General features: G+C 56.3%; 1 protein-coding gene across 2 annotated transcripts in view; it reads right to left on the reverse strand.

Annotated features, from left to right (window-relative positions):
* ARHGAP8 (Rho GTPase activating protein 8) overlaps nucleotides 1-25758 on the reverse strand; it is a 50632-nt gene that overhangs the window by 8180 nt on the left and 16694 nt on the right. The window contains 6 exon segments of one of the 2 annotated variants that reach the window (NM_001204383.1): nucleotides 4138-4248; nucleotides 5714-5812; nucleotides 9745-9831; nucleotides 11748-11879; nucleotides 16464-16551; nucleotides 24576-24719. In NM_001204383.1, the coding sequence (NP_001191312.1) occupies nucleotides 4138-4248; nucleotides 5714-5812; nucleotides 9745-9831; nucleotides 11748-11879; nucleotides 16464-16551; nucleotides 24576-24719 (661 nt within the window). 2 annotated transcript variants of the gene reach the window in all.

Consider the following 25758-nt stretch of genomic DNA (forward strand, 5'->3'; position numbering starts at 1 on the left):
AGCTGGGTTTTGAGGGATGCGTAGGAGCTTGCAGAGGACAAAAGAAGGAAGGAAACATATGGAAGAAGGCCCAGAGGTATAAGAAGATATGGCCATAAGAGCAGAACCAGGAGACCTAGGCTGAGGGCTGGTCAATTAAAAAAGATGCTAGGAGTTCCCGTCGTGGCTCAGTGGTTGGCGAACTCGACTAGGATCCATGAGGACGCAGGTTCAATCCCTGGTCTCGCTCAGCGGGTTAAGGATCCAGTGTTACCGTGAGCTGTGGTGTAGGTGGCAGATGTGGCTCAGATCCCGCGTCTGTGGCTGTGGTGTAGGGCAGCACCTGTAGCTCCAATTCGATCCCTAGCCTGGGAACCTCCATGTGCTGCGGGTGTGGCCCTAAAAAGCAAAAAAAGGGATTTAGATTTAATCCCTGGCTCAGGAATTTCCCTATGCTGTGGGTGTGGCCATTAAAAAAAAAAAAAAAAACCTACAGCAATAAAGACCGTGTGGCACTAGCATACAAATCAATGAATAAGATTGAGAGTCCAGAAATAAACCCTTACAGAGTTCCCACTGTGGTGCAGCAGGTTTAGAACCTGGCTGCTATGGCTCAGATTTGATCCCTGGCCTGGGAACTTCCACAGGCTGCAGGTACAGCCATAGAAACAAAACAAAACAAGATCCCCTAACATTTATGGCCAGTGAATTCTTTACAAAGGGGTCAGGGCAGTTCAACAGGGTGAAGAATCGTCTTTTCAACTGTGTGGAGCCATCTGGGCAGGCTTCCTGGAGGAGGAGACCTCGAAGGTGGGATAGAGCCGGCAAAGCACACTGTCTGCACACCCTGTGAAGACCCCAAGGCCCTGGAGGGTGCTGAAGGCAGCTTTTCACTTCCAGTTACAGGGACAGGGATAAGTCACAAGCGTGACTTCCCAAAGCTGCAAAGTGGCCCGCCTCCCCTCCCCCACACTAAGGAGGCCCTTCCTTTTTCCGCTTCCCCACAGCTGCCCAGACGTGGCTGTACTGTCCCTTTTTAGGGATGGCAAGCAGGCAAAGACCCCTGGATGCTCTGACTTCCCCTTAACATCTTAATTAGCTTGTTCCAAGGTGACAGCTTTCCGCGGTGTGCTTTTGAACTTAACTCAGCGAATTAGCTCTTGTGAATAGGATTCGCTTATGAATTTTAATGACTTTCATTCATTCATAGTCCAAACAAATTACATATTGGGTGCTTTATTTAATATGTTTATTGCCATTTTATTATAGCCATTTGCAATGAGACAGCACGCAGTATTAATTTAAAGAGGCAACCGCACAGATTCTCTCTTACAGTAGCACGTGGAGAATGTTTTTCCAAGGGTGCCCGCTGCCACTGGGCCTGCCCTAAAGGCAGAGAAGCTGGTGTGTACAGTCAGAGCTGGTCCTGGACGAGGGTTGGGCCACAGCCTTTATAAGGGGCTTGCCTAACTGCCTTGGATGATGCGCAGGCAGCTCTGGAGTTCAAATGCTGCCTTGGCCCCTTACCACAGGCACTTGCTCAAAACACAAGGCCAAAGGTGCCCTGGAGAATCACGCCCACCGCCCACCACCCCTGCGCTGTCCTTTGGTGGCTGGTTTCCGGAGTCCATGAGCAGGGTGAGTTTTCAGTTTGGGGATTTGCACTCTTTTTTTTTTTTTTTGCTTTTTAGAGCCGCACCTGTGGCACATGGACGTTCCCCCGGCTAGGGGTCGAATCAGAGCTACCGCTGGGGTCTACCCCACAGCCACAGTAACACCAGATCCGAGAAGCAACTGCGACCTACGCCACAGTGTGCGGCAAAGCTAGACTCTTAACCCTCTGAGCAAGGCCAGGGATCGAACCCACATCCTCATGGACACTGAGGAGCTAACCTGCTGAGCCACAGCGGGAACTCCGTTTTTGTTTTTTTTTTTTTTTTTTTTTTACTTTTAAGGTGCTATTAAATGATGAGACAGAAGTAGTTCTGAACAGGAGAATAGGCCACAGGGAAAGCAGTGCTAGTCCCGGAATTAAGGGACTGAGGATGGACAGGCCAGCGGCCGCACGCGACCACCCCGGATCCCCGGTCTCAGACCACACCCAGAGCAGTGCGGTGAACCTCAGCGATGGGCTGAAAGCACAGAGCCGAGGGCAGAAGCCTCAGCAACTTTGGTAAAAGAGTCACAGGTGGCGTGAAAATCCTGGGCCTGCGGGCTAGGCCTCCCTAGAACTCTCCTCTGAGAACCAGGTTCTCACCAGCGCCCCCCAGAGGGACCCGGGGTCACACACACACACACACACACACACACACACACACACACACACACACGAGGGGGTCACACCAGCACGTCTTCACAATATTTACAAAAGGAAGAGGAAGTGCCGTTTGGTAAACTTTTGTACCAGATGTATTTTGGAAGATCCCGTCTGAACACACGCTATGTTCACTAAGGGCTCACAAAAGCCCCTTTGAGGGGACACCGCCGGGTGCGTGTCTGGTCAGGGAGGGGAGCAGAAACCCCACAGTCTAGGGTGGGGCTGTCCACCAGGCAGCCAGGGGCCATCTAAATTCAAATCAGTTAACGCTAAATAAAATTAGGAATTCCATGCCTCACCTGCAAGGCTCAAGAGTCGCATGAGAACAGTACCAATCCTATCCACCATCACAGAACATTCTGGAAAACATGGCCCCTCTTTCGCAGCTCGGACACACCCAAGGTGCCACTCCCACCTGCCCTGGGCGACCCAGAGCCTCCTCAGTTCCTGACCTTTCAGCGCTTCAAGATCCAACAAGTTCTTAAAGATCATCAGATTTTGATGTAAAAACAGGTCACATGCAAGTCCCTAACGAGAAATGACTAATAACGAGAGTTCCCGTCAGGGCTCAGGGGGAACGAATCCGACTAGGATTCAGGAGGAAGCAGGTGCGATCCCTGGCCCGCTCGGTTAAGGACCCAGCGTTGCTGTGCGCTGTGGGGTAGGTGGCAGACACGGCTCCGATCTGGCGTTGCTGTGGCTGTGGCACAGGCTGGCGGCTACAGCTCTGATTTGACCCCCAGCCTGGGAACTTCCAAATGCTGCAGGTGCAGCCCTAAAAGGACAAGGAAGAAAGAAAGGAAGGAAGGAAGGAAAGAAGGAAGGAAGGAAGGAAGGAAGGAAGAAAGAACCAACAAATGAACAGCAAACTGCCCCACCCCCCGGATCTCCTGCCACCCAGGCCCTGGTTTCCCTCTAGATCAGTTTCCCTCTGCAGCTCAGACACAACTGCCTAACAGCAGGTGCAGCTAAAACAACCCTTCATCTTCCCTCATTCCAGGTGCCATAGTGCCGCGCCCGGTGCCTGAAGCCGAGAATAGGATGGACGAGGGGCTCGCCACTGAGCAGGGGAAACAGCTGAGGGACACTCCACAGCAGCCCACTCAGATGGGGGCTGCAGGGCAGGTGGCCCTGTATGCAGTCTGGAGCATCACGGAAGGCTTCCTGGAAGAGGCAACGCTAAGATGAGTCTTAAAAGAGACCAAGTTGGCCTGGACGGGTGGCCCAGGATTTTTGACAAGGAGTAGTTCCAAACTAAATATCACGTCATCCAACGCATGGATTTTAGGAAGGAGGAAACAAGCTGGGAGGGGGAGCGAGTTCAAGGTCAAGTGGCTGAGACAGGTGGGGTCAGTCGGGAAGGGGGTTACATTGCGGTAACAACAGTCCCCAATCCTGGCAGCTGAGCCCACGGAAGTTGCTGGCTGCACTGGTGTGGGTGTCAGCAGGGGACACTCTGTGGTCACTCAGGGACGCAGACTGGCGAAGTGCCATCTCCACCTCACCTCTGTCACTGGCCCCTGAAGGGTGTGACCTGCAGTGCAGAGCAGGGGCCACCCCTCACCTGGAAGGTGTTGGGAGGGGTTCCGGCTGTGCCTGGAGGGTCGGGGGCCAGAAGCGTCCAGTGAGCGGTGGTGACGAAAGCTGGGGGAGGGCCCCAGGCCCCTGAGCCCCTCTCTCCCGCTGGTGGGTCTTGTGCACACAGGCGCACAGACACACACACGCATGGTGGACTCGGTGACAAGCTCACACTGGTCCTCCCGTGGGGTTAAACACCCTGGCACACGGAGGCGGCCCGCGGTCCCCGGGAACAAGGGCAGAGTGCACGCCAGCTCACTTACTACTGCAGGCTGACGCCAAACTGCTGGGTGGGCAGAGGGGGCCGCGGCGGTGGCGTCTTGGCAGGAGGGGGCAGCCTGCCCGCATGCAGGTCCCGAAGCTTCTCGTCATGCCTGTGGACACAGTGGAAGCACAGATGTCACCTCGCAGGGGGGTGGCCTTGGACCCCAAGCGGCTGCCTCCAGGCACTGCCAGGGTCCAAGTTCTGCAAAGATCTGCGGGACCCCCGAGGGCATCCTTCCGGGCCCCTGGGCCACACCGCAGTCTCCACACGCACGCACAGACACACCCCCCCTCACGATCCCCTGTAGCCGTGGGGGGCTCAGCAAGAGTAAGCCAACCTCTGTCAAACGTCCAGGCTCTCCTGCCAACCCCTGGCCAATCTTTTACCCACATGCCAATGGGGAGCTTCCCGCTGCTAGAAACAGCTTCTCCATCTAGCCACCGGCCCTCTGAAGCTCACTTCAGGAATCACCTCTTCCAGGAAGCCTTCTCTGATACCCCTTCCCCCACTGGGCTCAGCATCTCTTTGGGCTCCTGTTGTCACTGACTCATGTCTCCACTACCGACACTCCCTACACAGCTCTCGACCCCGAGCACCTGGCATGTGACTTGGTGCCCAGAGGGAGCTCAAGGCGTCCACTCCTCCCTCACAGGAGCCCCCCAGAGAGGGAAATGCAAAGGGCAGAGAGCACTCAGCCAGGGCCCCCCCGGAGCTGTGGCGCCAGGACCGACCCCATACCATCCAGGGCCCCCTCTGCCCAGCTGGCCTGACCTGAGAGCCCATCCAAGGAGGGCGCTACTGCCATAGAAAACAGGGCAGCTGAGAGTTCCCGTTGTGGCCCAGTGGTAATGATGCCGACTAGATCCATGAGGTTGCAGGTTCAATCCCTGGCCTCCCTCAGTGGGTTAAGGATCTGGCGTTGCCGTGAGCTGTGGTGTAGGTTGCACCTGTAGTTTGGATCTGGTGTGGCTGTGGCTGTGGTGTCGGCCGGCAGCGACAGCTCTGATTCAACCCCTAGCCTGGGAACTTCCATATGTCGGGGGTGCGGCCCAAAAATAAGCAAAGAAAGAAAGAAAGAAAGAAAGAAAGAAAGAAAGAAAGAAAGAAAGAAGGAAGGAAGGAAAGAAAGAAAAGAAAAGAAAGAAAAGACCACAGGGCAGCAGACATCTGAGTTTTCAGCCTAAAGCACCAGGTGGGCCGCTCCCCAGAACACCTGCAATGGGTTGGAAACACTTCATGCCAGACACGGCGTCATCCACACACCCGAGAATCCCCCTAATTCTCTGCTCAAAAGCAAAACCAGTAAACAGCCAGGCAGCAAACGCAGTGGCCACCGTGGCTTATTTCTTCTAACCAGTTCTGCAAGGGTGGGGGAGAAACGCAGCTTGATGCTCAGAGTGAGCGGTCAGCCCTATTCCCTGAGAATCTCTGTCGGGGCTGCAGATTTTGGAACTGGATCTGGCCAGGCACACATCTGGAGATGAAGCCTTCGGCCTTAAGGGGATGGGACGAGGCTAGCAGAAGCAGGAGGGCGGAGTCCGCCCCCACCCCAACCCTGGGACAGGCTCACTCACCGCTGAACTTCTGGGGGGACGATCAGCTGGTCGAATTTGAGGTGTTCGTGGAGCTCGCTCAGATAGTTGAAATAGGTGACCTTTTTCCCAAACTTGTGACTGACAAAGCAGATGCAAGAGAATTAAAAAAAAAATACAAACCACGATTAGGTGGCAAGAGAGAGGCTGCGGGGCCGGGGGTGGGGGAGGGGCCGGCGGCAGGAACAATGCTGGCGTTTCTCGTATTAAGAAAATGTAAATGCTGACACAACCTAAACCCCAGAACATAATTGAAGCCACGCACGTCTGCAGATGTTCTGCTTTCATACAATCTCGGAGGCACCAAACCCTCCAGAGCGTCTCATTTGCATAAAAATAAATATCTGCCGTGAATTCGCACAGATGGAGACGGGCAGGGCTGGGAGCCTGGCGCCCAGGGGGCAGGGAGGGGCACGCGGAGGGGCCTGGGTTCAGGGGTCGGTGGTGGCTTCCCATCTGAACGTGCCTGTCCCTCTCTCTGTGGGATGGGGACACGTCTAACGCCTTGTTACTGCAGGGACCGCGCAAGACAGCCTCGGTCTCCCTCCGGACGGTCACGATGGAGCGAGCAGGGTGCAGGTCCCTTGGTCGCTGGGCTCCTCTACGCAGAGCGAGGCTATTTACAGACGCTGGGCCACGGCCTGACATCTGGTAGCCTTCACAGCCTCAGTTTCCCCACCGTGGGGAGAAGAACGGGAGACCCGGCGGGGGCAGAAGTTCAATGCCAGGGCCTGGCCTGCTCCCCATACATGCCCACCCCGAGTGCTCCGTTGTTTATAGCTTCATTGAGGTCTCTGTGATGCACACGCAGCTGGACGCATTTCACGTGCACAACTGGATGCGCTTGGACCTAAGCGCATACACTGCAGTCAGGTAACAGGCAGAGCCATCGCCTCGAAGGCTTCCCTGTGTCCCTTTGTGTGTGTGTGTGTTAAGAACACCTAACACGAGATGCACCAAGACTGCTCCAGCACGACACAGTATTGTCAGCTGCCTGCAGGTTCTAGAACTTCCTCACCCTGTAATCCCAGAACAGCTGTTTCGTCAGAGCCCAGGCTTGAGCCCAGAGCCCACAGGAGGTCGAGCCGCGGGCACCGGCTCCCCCTAGCGGTTGAGGGGGAGGTCAGACCGAGTCCCCAGCCACCTGCACTGCGGGGACAGTGGGGTCATTTCCAGAGCTAAAGGGAGACCCGTGGAGCCAACTTCTGCCCACACAGAGCCCCCTTCAATTTCCTCTCTGTGCGCCTCTCTGTCCCCCTCCAGCCGGCCAGGCATTTGGCAGACGCCAGACTCTGCAGATGCAGGAATGGGCCTCTAGGTAGCCCATTCAGGGGACCCCAGTGAGGCTGTAGGGTGGAATTGCCAGGCTCCACCTCCAGAGGGCTGGACTCGGGCAGTGCGTGGCCAGTGGAGAGCCACTGGGCTTGTCCATTTCCCCCACTGTCAGCTGAGGACTCCAGGGCTCAGGTGGGCAGCCACGTGCCAGCTGAGAGGCGAGGAAGCCCCAAGACCCCCAACTCTGATCCCCGCAGTCCTCTCGTGGCACCTGCTTAAATTTATGCCGGAGGCAGGACAAGGGGCAGAACCATACAGGCTTGAGTTTGCCAGGAATCCCAGGCAAACCTCGACATGCTGTGCGACCTCAGACAAGCTCCTTAACCTCTCTGAGCATGAACTTCCTCTCTTTTGGAAGAGGGAAAATACAGCTGCCTTCATAGGATTGTTTTAGGGGTGCCTGGTATATAGATACTGCAATTCATCAATCACGAAATAATAAAAATTTTAAACAACACTAGCATTTGCTAGTGCCAGGCAGACCCTGCTCTAAACACCCCACAGGTATTAAGTCAGTGGTTGTTAGAGCGACAGAATGACTGAAGTGGCCTCGTTAGTCACAAGGGGAAACCGAGGCAGACGGAGGTGGCATCTATTGCCAGGGTGACGATGGATGGTTAAGGGCAGCCTACAGGCAAGCCCGGGAGGTGTGGCTCCAGATCCACCGCAGCACTGGGACGGCCACACTGCAACACAGCAAGAGCAGGTGGGGTTTTTCCAGAAAGAACTTGAGAGTTTCTAGAACTCTTAGAGCTTAAGAACTTGTCAGGGGAACGCCAGCACCAGGAAACCTGACGAACATCTGAATTATGCCCTTTCGCAGGAGGGTGGCCAGGGCTGGCTTTCTGGCTTTGTCCGCTGTGGCACCAGCGTGTTGGTCCTGGTTCAACCACACAGCAGAAGAATGGAACTGCACCTCCCCGGGGGTGCCTGTCCCCGGCGCTGGCACCCAGGTGGGAAAGCTGGCAGGACTGCAAACGAAAGGAAATGAGCCCCCTGGCCACAGCCATCAGTCCCCGTGATAAACAGGAGCTGACTCAGCCCGCTGTTGCAGGAATTCTCCAAGCGGATCCTGCAGGTCTGAGAATCTCGGGAGCAGCCCTCAGGGCCACACGGCCAGGCCCTCTGGGCTGAGGCGGGCAGCTGGCAGGAAGGAAGGGCTCAGGTCCTGGCAGGGCAGCCCTCGGACCTCGACTGCACCACCTCCTAGGGAGCCTCAGTTCCAGCAGCAGTTCACACCTAAGCCTTCCACGGCTTCTCCAGCTGGCCCGAGGGTCGCAGCAGGATTAATTCCCAGGAAGGGCATCGCAGAGAAGTCACCTCAGGGTGCTGATTCTGTGTAGCTTGGAAAACACACACCTGCTTTTGCATCTGCAGGGCTCAGGACTTGGCGTGTTGAAGGGGGGCCAGGGGGGCCCAGGGTCCCTCCCAGAGGGGCTGTCACCTCCAGACACGGGAGGAGGGTCCTTCTCAAGTCCCAGACTTGGGCCTGAGAGCGGTGGGGGGGAAGGGTGGCTCAGAAGGTGGATCCATCTGGGATCCGGCGGGGCTCTGTCCTAAGAGGGGTCACGGTACGAATGCAGTGCAAGTGGCCTTGGGGGGCCAAGGCGCTTGAGGGCCGTGTGGCGCCGTAACAGATGATCACAAAGGGCTTAAAATGACACGCACTGGTCCTCCAGGGCCCGGGTCAGAAGTCCTACACCGGTCTCACGCGAGCGTCCCCCGCCCCCCGCCGGGGCTCCTGCACAGGGAGCCCTCCCCGTCACAGGCCACTGGGGCTGGAGCCGCTGTGCAAACCCACGTCTGTGGGTCTCTTTGCTGTCCACCCCGTCGCGTGGCACCGTGCACAGTTTGTGCCGCGCACACACGGTCATAACGGAGGGAAAGAGCAGGTGCTGTGTGGCCCGCCACCCCCGGCGCTGCGTCCCGGTGAGGCCGAGGCAGAAATTGTCCCTCGGGAAGAGGCAGGATGGGGGAGGCAGACGCGAGCTGTGGCTCTTTGGCTGCACTGTCAGGCCTTCTGCTGGGCACCTGGGGGCTGCCCAGCCTGCTCATCCCAAAGAGAGGACGACCCCTGCCCGGCTCCCGGGAGGTGGCCCTGGTGTTCTTGGGACGTCCTGCTGATGACAGGTCTCTGTGTCTGGGTCTGGGGTCACCCCATGTGCCAACGACGTGACCTAAGGCAGGGCCGCCCAAGTGACCGACACCAGGCTTGGCGGAGCTTCCAGGGCGAGCACCACCGCTCCCGCCGCCTGGCGTGGCCAGAAGACCAAGCACGGTCACATGCCTCCCCTGGAGAGGGCAGCGGGAGGCTGGCTCAGCTGCCCCCAGGCCACCGCGTGCCTTTCCCAGACTCGACCTGGGTCCTTCCTCTGTGACCGTGACAGCTCGCCTGAGCTCTGCGAGTCCTTGTGGGGAGTCACTGAACCGGAGTCTCAGGACCCCGACATGGGTGCATGACGCGGGTGCTCGGGCCGACGAGGGATTTAAAATACCAGCTGCCAATCTCACCAGGGGCACGGGCCAGGCTCCTGTTTATGACCGCCAGCTCCATGACCCATCAGAGCCACGGGGTGGGCGGGGACCCAGACACGGACGCCGCGAGATAGGACCCCCCCACACACACACCGGTGCCCACCCCAGCGAGATGCCCGCGGAGACCACCCCGCACCCCGCACCTGATGAGGGGTCTGAGGATGTTCCACAGGACCTTGATGAAGTTGGTGGGGTGCACGACATAGAGCGCCTTCAAGTTCTTTTTGTACCTGAGGGGGGAGATGGAGAGGATTTCAAATGGAACGCTGAGGAGTTCCCGTCGTGGCGCAGTGGTTAATGAATCCGACTAGGAACCATGAGGTTGCGGGTTCGATCCCTGGCCTTGCTCAGTGGGTTAAGGATCCGGCGTTGCTGTGGCTGTGGTGGCAGCCAGCAGCTACAGCGGCAATTGGACCCCTAGCCTGGGAACCTCGTATGCCAAGAGTGTGGCCCTAAAAGACAAACAAACGAACTTTGATGAGGAGCAGGATATTTATACAGCCCCAAAGTACCTCCCAAAGGAATCCTAATTAGTGACAGAAAGAAAGGCTCGTGATTCCGAGGGGGAGGTTGCTGTGACTTTCGGGTGGTCCAGCTGCCACAAAGTCCACCCCCTACATGAAGGTGACTTCCATTGGGTGCCACCCATTAGCAGGAGCTCCTTGGCAGAGGCGGGCACCCCTGGAAGGGAATCACATACGGTCCTGTGTCGATGGTTCTCCCTTAAAGGAGCAACCGGGAAGAAGAGTCTAGAAGATGAAAAGCCAAGAGCAGAAAGAACAGAAGAGACTGCAGGAAACTGGAGTGCCCGTCATGGCTCAGTGGTAATGAACCCAACTAGTAACTATGAGGATGCAGGTTCAATCCCTGCCCTCGCTCAGTGGGTTAAGGATCCAGCATTGCCGTGAGCTGTGGTGTAGGTCACCCATGTGGCTTGGATCCCGTGTTGCTGTGACTGTGGCGTAGGCTGGCGGCTACAGCTCCAATTCAACCTCTAGCCGGGGAACCTCCATATGCTGTGAGTGCAGCCCTTAAAAAAAAAAAAAAGACAAAAAAGAAAGCGGGAGACTCGCTGGGGTACAGTGATGGGAGATATAAATCCTTGCTGTATAAATCTCACATCTGGAGCTTCACTTGCTTACCTCCATTGACGGGGAACTCACTAGCCCCAGCAGACACTCCACCATTGAACTGTTTTGAAGCCTAGGACGGCCCATCTTTTGGCTTCCATCCAGCCAGGGTCTGTAACCCCATCCCTGCCCCCCACCCACCTTGGAGAGGACTGGAGGGACAAAGGACAAGTTTGCCTCCTTCCGTCTGACAATTGATCTGTTTCAGCTCAAGACAGGGCAAGATAGACAAACATCTTCTGCTGTCAGCCTGAGCTTCTAGAAAGGGCCAGCTCTGAACATGTCATCTGTGTTTCCTCAAGAACCACGCATGGCTCCCCACTGCCTCCTGGACAAGGCCCGGCACCCCCTACCCTTTGCCACCTCCTCCATGGCTCCCCATGGGAACCCATTGAGCGAGGCCTGGGGTCGGACCCGCAACCTCACGGACACTCTGTCAGGTTCTTAACCTGCTGGAGCCACAATGGGAACTGCCAGCTTGACATTTCTAATGCTTGAACATTTTTTAAAAATAAGGAGCTCCCTGGTGGCCTAGCGGTTAAGGATCCAGCACTGCTGCAACTCAGGTCACTGCTGTGGCATGGGTTCAATCCCTGGCCTGGGAATTTCTGTATGCCCCAGGGACAGACAAAAAAAAAAAAAAAAGAAGAAGAAGAAGAGTCCATGATACATGAAAAATGACATGAAACCCACATTTCAGGGCCCATAAGTAAATAGTCCCACCTACATATGTATTGTCTTCTGCCCTCAGCAGAGTGGAGAGTTGGTGACAGAGACGTGATGGTCCCCAAAGCCAAAATGTGGACGGTCTGGTCCCTCCAGAACACGTGGGCCCACCCAGCCTGAGATGGTGATGCTGGACAGAGGGCCTGGTCGCCCTAAGACCCCGCCTGGGCCCCGGTGTCCCGCCCTCCCCCACCCTCCCCCGTGCACAGTCGTGACCCCTGGTGTCGCCCGAGCCTCCCCCTCACCCAGCCCGCAGCCTGGGATCCACCCGAAGGCTGGAGGGCACCCACCTCCTGTCAAACTCCTTGTAGGCGCTTTGGAGCCAGCCCAGCGACGGCTTGTTCCGGCTGTTCAGCCCGTGGTGGAAATAGACGATGATGTAGTCGCTCTCCACGTACTGGTCCAGCGTGTACTTCAAATACCTGAGCACAAAGCACGGGCCCGGTTAGAAACAGCTGCCTCCCACCACCCTGGAACCAAGCATGCTCTTGCCATGCATATGGTCCCCCAGTGGCTGCCAGCAACGTGCCAGGCGGGGGCCCATCCAGGGCAACTCTGAGGATCCACACGCAGGGGGCCTGGTCCTCCTTTCCTAAATGACACCTGCGGCTCAGAGACATCAAGTAACTTACCTCAGGTCGCACAGCAGCAGGTGATGTGGTAGCCTGAAAATGGCCCCCCAAAGGCATCCATGTCAAATCCCCAGGACCCAGGAATGTGGCCTCTTTGAGAGAGGGTCTTAGCACATGTGATTCAGATAAAGATGCTGCGAGGAGTTCCCGTCGTGGCGCAGTGGTTAACGAATCCAACTAGGAACCATGAGGTTGCGGGTTCGATCCCTGCCCTTGCTCAGTGGGTTAACGATCCGGCGTTGCCGTGAGCTGTGGTGTAGGTTGCAGACGCGGCTCGGATCCCGCGTTGCTGTGGCTCTGGCGTAGGCTGGTGGCTACAGCTCCGATTCGACCCCTTGCCTGGGAACCTCCATATGCCGCGGGAGAGGCCCAAGAAATAGCAACAACAACAACAACAACAAAAAAAAAGACAAAAAAAAAAAAAAAAAAAAAAAAGACGCTGCGAGGAGGCGTTTATCCTGGATTATCCAGGACAGAGCTAAAGGCAGTCGCTGGTATCCTGAAAAGATGGCTATGAAGAGGGCAGGTCACAGACAGGGACAGCCATGCGACCACGTGAAGCTGGAGGCAGAGCGCAGTGATGCCGTCACCAGCCCAGGAGGGTGAAGGGTTGCAAACTGCCACCAGAAGTGAGAAGAAGCCAAGAAGGAGCCTATCCTGGCAGGGGTGGGGGTGGGGGCCTTCAGGAGGGAGGGGGATGCAGCTCGGCAGACACCCTGCTCTCAGCCTCCTGGCCCCCAGGAACGTTAAGAAACAAATTCGTTGTCTCACGCCAGCCGCTGTTCGGTGCTTGGTTCTAACAGCCGTGCAAGTAACACAGAGTGAACTGGGATTCAACCCCGGGACTAACTAACGGGGCCCCTGGTCTCCACCTCCCGGCTGTTCTGCTGCATTTCTAGAAGCAAGCAGCTCCTCTCCAGACTCGCTCCTAACATCGTTTCTTTTCACAATGAAGCAGACCCTGGCTTGTCACCTGACCACACCCCACAGGCTAAGCTCTACGAACCCCCCAAGACAGCTTCTCAGAGCTGTGGGGCTCCTTCCCCGCCACACCTATGTGACCCACTTAAAAAGGCCTTGCCCGGCCACCTGTAGACAAGCTGTCCAAGGACCATCCTGACCCCGCTGGCACTCTGGCTCCTGACACCCAGCTGTTGGGGCCAAGTGCTCACACATCAGATTGCCTGAGTCATTCAGTTCCTAGAAGCACAACCTGGAGTTAAGTCGGCTCAGCGCTCCAGGAATCCAGGCCCAGCTTCTCTGAGGTTGTGGTGGGACCACAGCTGCCTTCCCTGTGAGCCATGCAAACACAGACCACCAGGGCTCTGGGGTCCACAGCGTGAGCTGGACACTCGGGTGGACAAGTGCCCCCAGAACCGCTGGAGGAGACCCCACTGGTCTCTGCCGTCCACAAGCATTCAGCCCCCTGCACTGCTGGGAAACCGCGGAGGAACCCGAGGCTGGAGTTCTAATTCAACCCCCTGCTGCAGGTGTGGCCTTAAAAAGACAGGGAAAAAAAAAAGAACAAAGCAACGAACGGAGTGGCCCAGCTCCGGAGTCCACTCTCTGACCCACCCTGTTCTGCCGCCAGGAAGCCATGTGCCCCGGCCGACATCCACTTTGACGGAAAAATGAAGCAAAGCCGATCTCATGCGTGGTTTGGGCTCAGCGGTTGTGGAAGCAACCTCAGCGCTCACTCTCTAGGGCATCGTCTCCCCTCAGGGCATAATTCATGTAGCCCATCCTGCCTGGGACAGCAGCCAGGCGGACCTCTCTGACTTTCCCTGAGCCATGAGAACACCGACTTTTTCCTGTAAGGACGGTCGCTCTTGCATTTCTCAATGTTCTCAGGAAAGGAGGAATCAGGAGGCTGTCCTTGCTCGGCCCCCTTATCCTCAGCGGACACCTGCAGGGAAAGCAGGAGCCTCCCCCGGCCCCATGTGCCCCCCGGTTCTCTCCATAACACGTCGAGTTCCTCTCGGTGCCTCCACACATCTGCACGTGTGCTCGGCACCCGATGTTGTTAACGAAACCACTGGCTGAGCTTCAAAGACATGGGTTTATTTCTTCATGCATTTCAAAACAGGAGCACACGTCTGGACACAGGAAAGCTGCCCACTTGGATAGAGACGGAGGAGGATGCACATGGTATCAGTTTTTCCCGAAAAGCCATGGAAAAGACCAGGCGTTAGGGCTCATCCCATCAAAGCCCAGAAGCTTGTAGAGCACGTTCGAGTCAATTAGAAAAAGGTGCTTCTTCCTCCAGGCAGACACCTGCCACCACTGGGTGAGAAAAGCGGCGGCCAAATGGCAACTCTTCATAGCAAGGCTCTGGTGCAGTGAACAACCTGCACAACTGTCTACAGAAGCCATGCCGACCACTTCCCCCGGGTAGCTAAGTGTTCTGAGGCAGTTTTGCGACAGGAACACAATGTACCCACTGTTATCAGAGGTGTTTTGCAGGCGGGGATTGAGGTGAAATTCGTAACACGAACTGTCTTAAAGTGAACAATTGAGTGACGTTTAGTGCATCATCACGTTGTGCCATCACGCCCTCCATTCCATTCCAAAACCTTCCCAGCACCCCCAAAGAAAGCCCACACCCACTGAGTAGTCATTCGTCCTTCTTCTGCCCCCTACCCCTAGCCACCACCGACCTATAGGGGGTAACTTTATCTTTCTAAGAAAACAAATCCAGAACTCACTCCTGCCTGTCAGTGGTTCCCTCGGAGTACGCGGAGCCCCAGGTCACAGATCATTCCATGCCACAGAATGAAGAAGCCGGTGAGAGACTGCACCTCATCTCAGAGGACCACAGGATGCGAGCTCTCAGGGATCCTACACCCTCTCTCCCCGGGGTCCCCGTAACCAAGGAACAGAGAGCGGCATCAGCTCCTCAGGGAGGCCAGCACCTCCTGGGGACCAACTCGCTGTCCGGGGTAACCTGCCGCTGCCGGGGATGCTGCCTGCCTGTGAATTCCACAGCCGACCCCACCCCTTGGCCATAGAACTGGCTGAAGACTCTGGGCGCCGGCACCTGCAAGGTTCTGGCCATTGCCCTTGTATCTCCAGCAGCTGCTGAAAGATTCTCGAACAAACGAGGTTGGATGCCTGAGTCAGGGGATTTTCATGAGACAACCAGCCCCAGGGCTTCCAGGTGCTTCTATGAGCCAATTGCGCCTTTGTTCATTTCAAGTTGCCGGCTCCAGGCCACAGCCGCTCTGGCACCACCAAGAGGGAAGCAGATCTGGACCCCACCGTGGTGTGTGAGCCATCCCAGCAGTGAGCGGGTCCCTCCCAGACCAGTCTTTGCTCCTCTCTGTCCCTCACGAGGGGACACCAACATGGGCAGGGTTGGCCAGACGGGCCAGGCTTTGGCCGTGGGGGTGAAACGCAATCAGAAGTCATCAGAGAGCAGAGCCCAAGGCCTGGGGCACCCACACGAGACCCACGGGGCAAGAAATACCTTCATCGTGGGGCTCAAGGTCAAGGCACAGAGATCTTCTGGCCCACGGCAGGTCACCTGGGTGGGGACGTGACCCCCCAGCACGACCTCCTGGGCAGGAGGACACTCAGCTTGGAACAGAGGCCTCGGTGGGGAGCGGAGCGGAAGTCACCCTGCCCAGACCGAGCTTCTCACCAGACCCATGGTCACCTGCTCACCCAGGCCAGTCAGGACCTGCAGTGAGGTCTCTGTGGGCTCTCCTGGCACCAGCCCTCACGATGCTCTTGGGATCCGGCCAGGCAGGGGCGCTGGAAGCAGCGCGGCCACACACGGAGCAGCCAGACTGAGCCCCGAGAGGCAGGAGGAGGAGGGGCGATGGCGGCCAAGGCCACAGGCAGGAAACTAAGCACACGCAGAGGTGGCCTGTGTGGCTTTGAGAGGGAGGCAGGGAGGCCAGAAGGGAGAGAGGTGGGAGGCCTAAAAGGGCTCTAAGTCCAGAGCTCAAGACTGTGGACCAGGAGTTCCCTGGTGGCTCAGCAGGATAAGGATCCAATGTTCTCACTGCAGCGGCAGAGATGCCTGCTGTGGCGCCGGTTCAAACCCTGGCCTGGGACATTCCACATGATGCAGGCATGACCAACAGCAAAGGCTGCTGAAAGGCTGTGGACCCAAAGCCACGCTGGGCTGGAGACGCCATCAGCCCTGCGGGTAGAGCTGGTGACCTGGCAGCTGATGTGACATTCACCTGGGGACCCACTAGTCAATCCATTACCTTAGCACCTTGAACGCCATTCTGTGCAGAGAGGGATGGAGAGGCACATGCACGGGGAGTCACACACACACACACACACACGGGGAGGGTGGCCCACAGAGGGAGGGATGCGCACGGGGAGGCGGGGTGCGTGGTGGGGGTGCCGGATGGGACTTACTCCAGCAGCCGCCTGTGGTTGAGCTCGTGGGACGGAGGCATCCGGCAGCAGCTGAACGTGACGACTCGTCTTCCAAGGCGGTCCTCCCCTGGGGACAGATGGGCGTGAACCCTGGTCACGATGCCAACACCCTCGGCCGCCTTCTCCCGCCCGGGCCGAGAGGCACAGGCGGCCGGGGTGAGGCGGAGGCAGCACCTGCCGGGGGGGCACCCACTACCTGGCACTCTGTGTACCCGAGCCAAGGTCACCTTCACCACCACCGGCAGCCCGGGGGCTCACGCTTGCTGCCCGTGCCTGCGGCTCAAACCACGTCCAACAATCGTTTACCGATTGACAGAGGACGGATTATGGGAGGCTTTTCGGGATCCTGAAGAGCTAGAGGGTGCCCCTGCCCAGGTGTATGCGAGTCTGAACTCACTTTAACTCACTGTCAACAAGTACTTAACCACTGTTTTCAGACATTTACTTAAAACAAGAATGAGGGAGCTCCCTGGTGGCTCAGTGGGTTAAGAATCCAGCATTGTCACTGTTGTGGCTGAGGTTTGATCTGTGGCCTGAGAACCTCCACATGCTGCGGGAGGGGCCAAAAAAAGAGAGAGAGGGAGCGAGAGAGAGAGAGGGAGCGAGAGAGAGAGAAAGAAAGAGAGAGAGAGAGAGAGAGAGAGAGAGACCACAGAAAGCGTCCCCCCCCAACCCTGGCCCCTGGCCTCTGGCCCAGCTCTAAAAGGCAATGAGTGGAGACCGCACACTCGTGCACACACTCACACACGCACACCCCACGTCCCCACCCGCCCCCCAGGCCAGGACAATGTGTTATTTCGGTCACGTCCGCGTCTCCCAGGAGCCGGCAAGCCAGTCTGGCATTCAGAATTTGCAGGACATTTGTTTCCAAACACAGCAGCCTTTTCACAGGTTCCTTGAGAATTCTGCTCATGGTTTCTGTTTGGCGAGAAAGCTCCTGGTCTAAGGCCTGCCCTGGAACCCGTTTCTCTGCTTGTCTTGCCAGGTGGGCACGTTTCGGACACAAAACCTTCTCTGGCTATGCCGGGACGTACAAAGAATTTTCCAAATGCTGTTTGCACCGTCTCGGAAGCCAGGGCTCGGCGGCTCACCTGAGCCTGTGCTCACCTGCGAGTGGGAGGGAAAAGGCCAGCTTTGCTCCTGGAGAAGTGAATTGTTTGTGTGGCTACCAAGGAATTAAATGCCTCTGGGGCTGAAAGAGAAGGTCAACATCCCCGGTGAAAGGTCAGGACTCAAGGCGCATTAGCATGGGAATGAGACCCACTGAAGCAACTTGGTGAACGGAAGATCCAGCCCCCACACGCTCGCCCCGCTTGCTGAAGGCTCACCGTGTGCTCAGCACATGCAGCCTGCACCCGCCCAGCATCCTGCTGGGCCAGGGGCCAGGCACCATCGTGGCTGAGAAGCAGGACGCAGGGGCTCCACACCCGACGGTGTGAGATGGGCAGGGACAGAGCAGCTCAGTGCCCAAAGGACACTGGGGACTTGGGAGGCGTGGAGAGCTTCATGGAAGGGGAGAGGCCAGGATGCTGCCACCAGAGAGGGCAGCACGGCCACCCTGGGGTCCAGAGTGGTCAGGGGGCAATTCCTGACCAGCAGGCCCATGTCAGGTTCCCAGAAAACCTGGGGAACCTGGGTGCCAGCATGAGACGCAAGCTGAGGACACAGCCGGGCTTCCGAAGAGGCCAGCGCCCTCCCCACACGCTCGGCCCCGCTCGCCTCCCAGCACAGCTTCCGGGTTTGCCAATGGTGGGGGTCACACGGCCTGTCCCTGCACCTCTGACCCCACGCTGCCCAGGGCCCTGTGCTCCTGCCCAGAGGGTCAAGGGGGTGTGGAGACAAATCGCCAGAACAAGGGTCAGGATGCTGAAGTCCCCCCTGAGGCGACTGGACTCAGCCACGTGGGGGAGGACGGGCACTGAGCCGTCCGGGAGCCCCTCCCGCCCTGCTTCTGCCAACAACGGAAGGCGGCCCCCCGGGCAGAGTGCAGAACAGACGGCAGGCTCCGAGGCAGAGACTCGGAGATGCGATGGAGCCCCGGCTCTGCGGCCACGAGCCTCTTGTCCACAAAAAGCACTGACACCATTGGATAAACACTTAGGAGATGCACAGTCTGCAGGGCCCGTCCACTTGCATGAGGCTGAGCTGGGAAGGTCAGCCACCTGTGAGGGCTTTTTACTCCCGCAACGGTGAAAGCATAAAAAAGGGCATTTTTTTTTTGCCTTTCGTCCTTTTAGGGCTGCACCCGCGGCATACAGAGGTTCTCAGGCTAGGGGTCTAATTGGAGCTACAGCTTCCAGTCTACACCACAGCCACCGCAACGCCAGATCCAAGCCACATCTGCAACCTACACCACAGCTCATGGCAATGCCGGATCCCCAACCCACGGAGCAAAGCCAGGGTTCGAACCTGCAACCTCATGGTTCCTAGTCGGATTCATTAACCACTGAGCCATGATGGGAACTCCTGTATCCACAGATTTCTAAATATCCTGCCAAACCAACCACAAGCTCATTCGGATTTGACGAACTTCTATGAACTAAAAACAGGTGTGACAGCGGGTAAACTGAGTTTTTCACACCTATTCTCTCTACAGCTGATGCGTTTGAAAATCTCCATAGCAAGTGAAAAAGGAGAAAGAAGAAGGGCTGGGGCTGGGGGCTTAGCCCACAGGGTCGGAACCCCTTCCCTGAGCAGCAGCAGGGCAGGGCAGGGCTGGGCCGGCCTCTTTGCCCATCTGCGACATGCAGGTAACAGAGCTAACTTTAGGGGGTACAGGAGAGTTTAAACCAACAGCTGGAATAAAGTCTTGCCGAGCTGGCACACAGCAGGTGCTCAATAAATGTGACCTGTCACCACGTGCCCGGCAGGATGGGGGTGCTTCCTGGTGGGCTGCTTCATTTGCAGGGGAGGAAAGTGAGGCCAGAGAGGTCAAGTGAGTGTCACAGCTGGCCCACACCCCCAGCCGCTGACTCCAAGGGCGGCGGCACCCCCAGCCCGGCCGTGTCCCCCACGTCCCCAGCAGGGAGGCCTTCTGTGTCCTTGCAGCCACCGGGGTCCAGGCCTCCTCTGCAGCCGTGAGGAATCCCCGGGACCCCAGGCAGCTGGCCGGCTTATGAAGCCGTCACTGGGCGTCTGCGTTGACGCCATCCGTCATTATGAGTGACTGCCTCTGGCTGCTCTCCGGCACACAGGCCAGCGTATGGAAAACGGGCTTCAAAATGATATAATATGAGAAGAAATGAGAACTGTCAATAAAATGCAAATTCTACAAGGCTTCGGTTTAATTCATGACCCCTTGCTCGCCCCTCGCTGTGTTTACAGCACATCGCTCACTGTCTCCGAGACGGGAGAAGCCCCGTTTATGAATAAATACATGGTTCCCCGAGCCGAGACCCCATGATACACCTGCCACGATCCACCATGGCCCGGAGAGTGAAGGGCGATTAAGATGCGCCAGGAAGCCAGTGTCCTCGGGACCGAGGCCAGAGACTGACTGTTTGGGTTTTGGGTTTTAGGTTGCTAACCTTTTTTTTTTTTTTTTTTTTTTGCAGAAGTGAATGATCTGAAGACTCATGTTGTCTGCATCCTGCAGGAAAGCCCTGCTGGGGTCTGAGTGGGTGGCGAGGAAGGTTCTGGATGTGGGGGGGCGATTTGTCACCCAGCAGGACCAGGTCCGGCTTTTCTCTGCTGCCTGCCTCTGAGAGGACACCTCAGATCCGCCTCCTCTGATCCTCGGGCAGGACCTGCCCTCTGCCCGCCCACCCACCCTGCTTTCCAACATCTGGTCTCGCCTCTGAGCGCGCAGCCCCAGACCCAGGCCGGAGCTTCAGGAGACCACCACGCCTTAAGATATTTAAATCAGCTTCAAATCAGTTGTTTTGCACAGAACGCTATCTTCAGAGTTAAAATTCGACAAAGCTCCCATTCGACCAAATATCTGTATTCTCTCAAGATGAGAGATTGCTCAGCATTATTTTTGAAAAGATTCTTTGGTTTCTGGCCATGAATCCAAAGACTGCTGCCGAGCCACGATCCCCCACAGAGACTGTGGCAGGAGGGACACAGGCTCAGGGGTTCAACTGTGATCGCTTCATGCACAGCCTGCAGGTGGAGTCTGAGCACAGGCCTGAGACAGCCCCGGTCCCCTAAGAGCACTGAAGGACCCCCAGTAAACCGCAGGGACCTGGGGGGGTTCCTGTCGTGCCTCAGCGGTAATGCACCCAACTAGTTATCCATGAGGACACAGGTTCAATCCCTGGCCTCGATCAGTGGTGTAGGTGGCAGATGTGACTCGGATCCCACGTTGCTGTGGCTGTGACGTAGGCTGGCAGCGGCAGCTCCAATTTGATCCCTAGCCTGGGAACTTTCCCATGCCTCGGGCGTGGCCCTTAAAAGCCAAAAAAAGGAAAACAAAACCCCTCAGGGACCCGACAACACCTGGCTCCCTGGATGGGGGAAGGAGCCCAGCCCCAGACCCCAGACCCCCAGCGCAGCAAAAGACCAGGCACAGAGAAGAAGAGCCAGCCCGAGTCACTGCCCGGAGACCCCGAGCTCTCAATTCCACTTTTCCTTCTGCACCCCGGAAGCCCCCCATCTGCAGGGAGGTCTCAGCTGGTGGTCCTAGAACATTGCGACCTCCCAGATCCATCCCTTCCTCTCTGTGCCTGAGCTCAGACCACCCTCCCAGCCCCTACAGGTGCCCGGCTGCCCGCCATCAGCATCCTCCACTTGGCAAGAAGGACGGGTCTAAATCAGACCCAATGACACGGATCCCATTCGAGGTTCTCTGATGCCGTCGTGACCAAACACAAACTCTCCAGTGTGGCCTGCGAGGTGTGGAAAACGTGGCACCTGCTCTGCAGCCCCCTCGCAATCAAAGTCAAAAAGACCCAATGAAAAGCTGTTTCTAAGAGATGCACTTCCTGTGCGGAGACCAAGACAGGCTGAAAGGAATGGATGCAGAAGCCAGGGGTGGCGGTGGCGCCTATTTTAACACCAGACAAATCATGCAAGAAGGGAGTCTCTCCCGTGTAAGGAAGGCCACTCCACAGGGACAAAAAGGTCAGCACATCAAGAAGACATGACAAGGCGTTCCCGTCGTGGCGCAGTGGTTAGCAAATCCAACTAGGAACCATGAGGTTGCAGGTTCGATCCCTGGCCTTGCTCAGCGGGTTAAGGATCCGGCATTGCCGTGAGCTGTGGTATAAGTTGCAGACGTGGCTCAGATCCCACGTTGCTGTGGCTCTGGTGTAGGCCAGTGGCTACAGCTCTGATTCAACCCCAGCCTGGGAACCTCCATCTGCAGAGGGAGTGGCTCAAGAAATGGCAAAAAGCCAAAAGGCAAAAAAAAAAAAAAAAGAGAGAGAGAAGACATGACGATACAAACTGTATATGCCCCTAAAACAAAGCATCAAATCAGAATAAGGAGTTCCCTGGTGGCCTAGTGGTTAGGAATCTGACATTGTCAAGCAGCAGCTCAGGTCACTGATGTGGCACAGGTTCAGTCCCTGGCCTGGGAATTTCTGTATGCTACAGGTGCAGCCTATATATATATATATATATATAAACAAGCAAACAAAATATATATTAACAAAATATAATAATACATGCTATTATTAAATATATTACATTATATAAAATATATTGTATTGTAGCATATGTATTAATACTATCAATACTATTAATTATTAAATATTTATTACTATAATACATATTGTGTTTATTGATATTTGTTAAGATAATGAATATCATATTTATTATATACAATGTTAATATATACTAATAAAAGTGGACAGAACCAAAGGGAAAAATAAACAAATCCCAGTCATGGGCGCTCTGACTATTCCTTCCACAGCTGATGGAAACAGGCGCAAAAGTGGCTAAGGCGGTGGACGATCGGGACACTACCAACCAGCCGACCCAACTGAACTTCGGAGCCCCCATCCATTCTCTTCAAGGGCACAGGTGCATGTGCCTGGAGGGTCTCCCCACTGGCTCCCCAGCTTTCTGGTCTCAGAGCCCATTAACGCTCTTAAAAACGACTGGGGCCCCGAGGAAGCGCTCTTCAATTAAAACAAACAGTGGCTCCACTTCGATCCCTAGCCTGGGAACTTTCATCATGCCTCGGGTGTGGCCCTAAAGAGCCAAAAACACAAAAACAGACATTTAGAAACCTAAAATGAAATTTGAAAATACTTATTCAGTCATTAAATAAAAATCTATTGCATATTAATATAATGGTTTTTTTTTTTTGCCTTTTTTTTTTTTTAGGGCAGCACCCGCAGCACATGGGGGGTTCCCAGGTTAGGGGTCGAATCAGAGCTACAGCGGCCAGCCTACACCACAGCCAGAGCAACGCCAGATCTGAGCCCTGTCTGTGACCTACACCACAGCTCATGGCAACGCTGGGCTCTCAATCCACTGAGTGAAGCCAGGGATGGAACCTGCAACCTCATGGTTCCTAGTTAGATATGTTTCTGCTGTGCCACAACGGGAACTCCAATGTAATGTATTTTTTATGTCTTACGAAAAAGAACTGTATTTCCTGTCGTCCTTTTTTTTTTTAATGGCTGCACCCACGGTATGTGGAAGTTCCAGCACCAGGGACTGAATCCAAGCCACAACTTCGACCTGCACCACAGCTGCAACAACGCCAGGTCCTTTAACCCGCTGTGCCAAGCCAGGGATCGAACCTGCATCTCCACAGCGACCTGAGCCACTGCAGCAGACTCTTAACCCAGTGTGCCACAGCAGGACCTCCTCCCGCCTTCCTTTGTGGGTATCTAACCTGTGGGTGCATGTCCCCCACATCCAGTCCTGCATCCCTCTCTACCGAAACCTAAAGGTTTTCTGATAAGGACACTGGGGGTGCGGAATGGCCAGGAGCGTGTTGAACCCCAGGCCTCTCCCTGTTCCTCCTGCACTCGGCGTGGCTCTGGGACCTCCGGCTACTGAGAACGGTTCCCCATTTGCTCATCGCCTCAACACGATCCTGGCTTCTTAGGGACAGGAGACCCCTCACGTGCAGGGGGCTGAGAAGTGGGTGTGTCACCCGTGATGGCTGTTGCCACAGGCCAACGTGCCTGGGCGGAGGGGAGCCCAGACGGCTGGTAACTGTTCCTGGCTGGGTCTGCGAGGGTGTGTCCGTGAGAGATGAGCCTGAGTGGGAGCCCAGGGTAGAGAAGACGCCTCACCACACGGCGGGCATCGCCCAATCCAACAAGGGCCCAGATGGACCACAGGGATGGGAGGGTGGTCTGCTCTCTGCTCCAGCTGGGCCATCACCTTCTCTGCCCTTGGGCACAGGTGGGCATCGGGCCGCTGTTCTCAGGACTTGGACCAGGACCTATACCATGGCCTTCCTGGGCATCCAGCTTGCAGAGGGCAGTCCATGGGGCTTCTCAGCCTCCATAATTGTGTGAGAGCCAATTCTTATGAGAAATCTCCTGATGCAATATCTCTGTGTATCTTACTGGTTGTGTCTTGGGGACCCCAACACATATGGTGCCCACATGAGAACACACACTGAGTGGCCCTGATTCCTCGGGTCATTTAAACGATGCAACGGACTCCCTCCCTTCTGGCCAACTGCGGGTGCAGGGCAGCTCACCATCTGAATTTGGTGTGAGTTTGTTGCTTCTTTTTTTTTTTTTTTGACTAGGCCCTGCGGCAGGCAGACATTCCCAGGCCGGGGATCAAACCCTGCACTACAGCAGTGACCCAAGCCACAGGAGTCACAACCCCGGATCCTTAATCATGAGGCCACCAGGGAACTTGTTTGTTGCTATTGATGAAATGTAGCATAACGGTGTCCTTGCTTAATAAAGGAACCCATTTAATCTGGCCTCCACTCTTTACACAGTGGCAAGATGCTGCCCAGTGGCTTCCCAGAGCCCCTGGGCGATGCTCAGACAGCTGTGTCTTTTGTGTTTTCAAAACTCTGGCAGGTACTTTTGTTCTTGTGTGGTTTGCACGCCATAGGCACAGCTAAGCCAGAGCGAGGCAGCCCTGATACACCGTCACATGTCATAGGGCCCACAGGAAGGCTGGCACCGTGATGTACCTGGGGACCACCCAGCTGGAACTCACCTGCCACCTGCAAGATGCCGTGTCTGGCCACGTCGTAGAAGGGATGATTCATGCTCAGAGCAGGGTCCGGGCCAGCCGAGGGCGCCACCAAGGGCCTTCTCACTGTGCCCAGGGCAGCAGCCGCCTCCTCATCTCTCTGCAGCTCTACGGCAAAGGATTAGCAGAATCAGCTGTACTCCCGGAGGAGAGGGAGGGAGGGAGGCTGCTGAAGTCTTTGTAGGACAGGCACCTTGCCTTAGCTGTGCCCCCACGTGGGACGAAAGTAACAGCTGAGGTGAGAGCCGATTATCCAGTGGGACCAATGTCATCACAAGTGTCTTTATACGTCGGAGGCAGGAGGGTCAGAGGCAGAGGAGACGTGAGGACAGAAGCTGAAAGGCCAAAGGGAGGAAGCTGGGAGGTTGGGCCATTGGGTGTGGGATGGGCCACGGGCTGGGGGAAAGGCCAGGGAACAGATTCTCCCCTGGAGCCCAAGAGGGAGTACGGACCCAGTCGGTGAAGTGCATTTTGGACAGTGCTGTGTTCTTTTTGGGGTTTTGTTTTTCCTTTTTAGGGCCACACCCATGGCATAAGGAAGTCCCTGGGCTAGGGGTGGAATTGGAGCTGCAGCTGCTGACTTATGACACAGCCACAGCAACGCCTGATCCAAGGCGCCTCTGTGACCTACACCGAGGCTCTTGGCAATGCCATATCCTTCAGCGCTGAGTGAGGCCAGGGATCGAACCCGCATCCTCATGGACCACGGACACTATGTCGGGTTCTTAACCTGCTGAGCCACCACGGGGATTCTAGACAATGCTTTTTGAAGCCACTAACTCGGTGGGACTTTATACAGCAGCCCCAGGGAACGCGTGCAGTCTGTCCTCCAGGGCTGGCCTTTGGCGACATCAGGAAACAGACAACGGAGAAGTGCCAGGCATCAGGGCCAATGCCAGTGGAGGATGGGGCCTTGTGAGGGGGACTCAGAGTTGGGGGAGCGTGTCAAGTCTGAGTAAGCAGGTGACATCAGAGCAAAGTGTGGAGGAGGGGGTGGAGGGGCCGCGCTGGGCTCTGCTGGAAGGGAAATGCAGGTGGAAGGACCTGTGAGCAAAGGCGTCTCAGGTTTGATCCCTGGCCTCGATCAGTAGGTTAAGGATCCAGTGTTGCTCTGAGCTGTGGTGTAGGTCACAGACATGGCTCGGAT

This window comes from Sus scrofa, chromosome 5 (genome assembly GCF_000003025.6).
Source record: "Sus scrofa isolate TJ Tabasco breed Duroc chromosome 5, Sscrofa11.1, whole genome shotgun sequence".
Lineage (NCBI taxonomy): Eukaryota > Metazoa > Chordata > Mammalia > Artiodactyla > Suidae > Sus > Sus scrofa.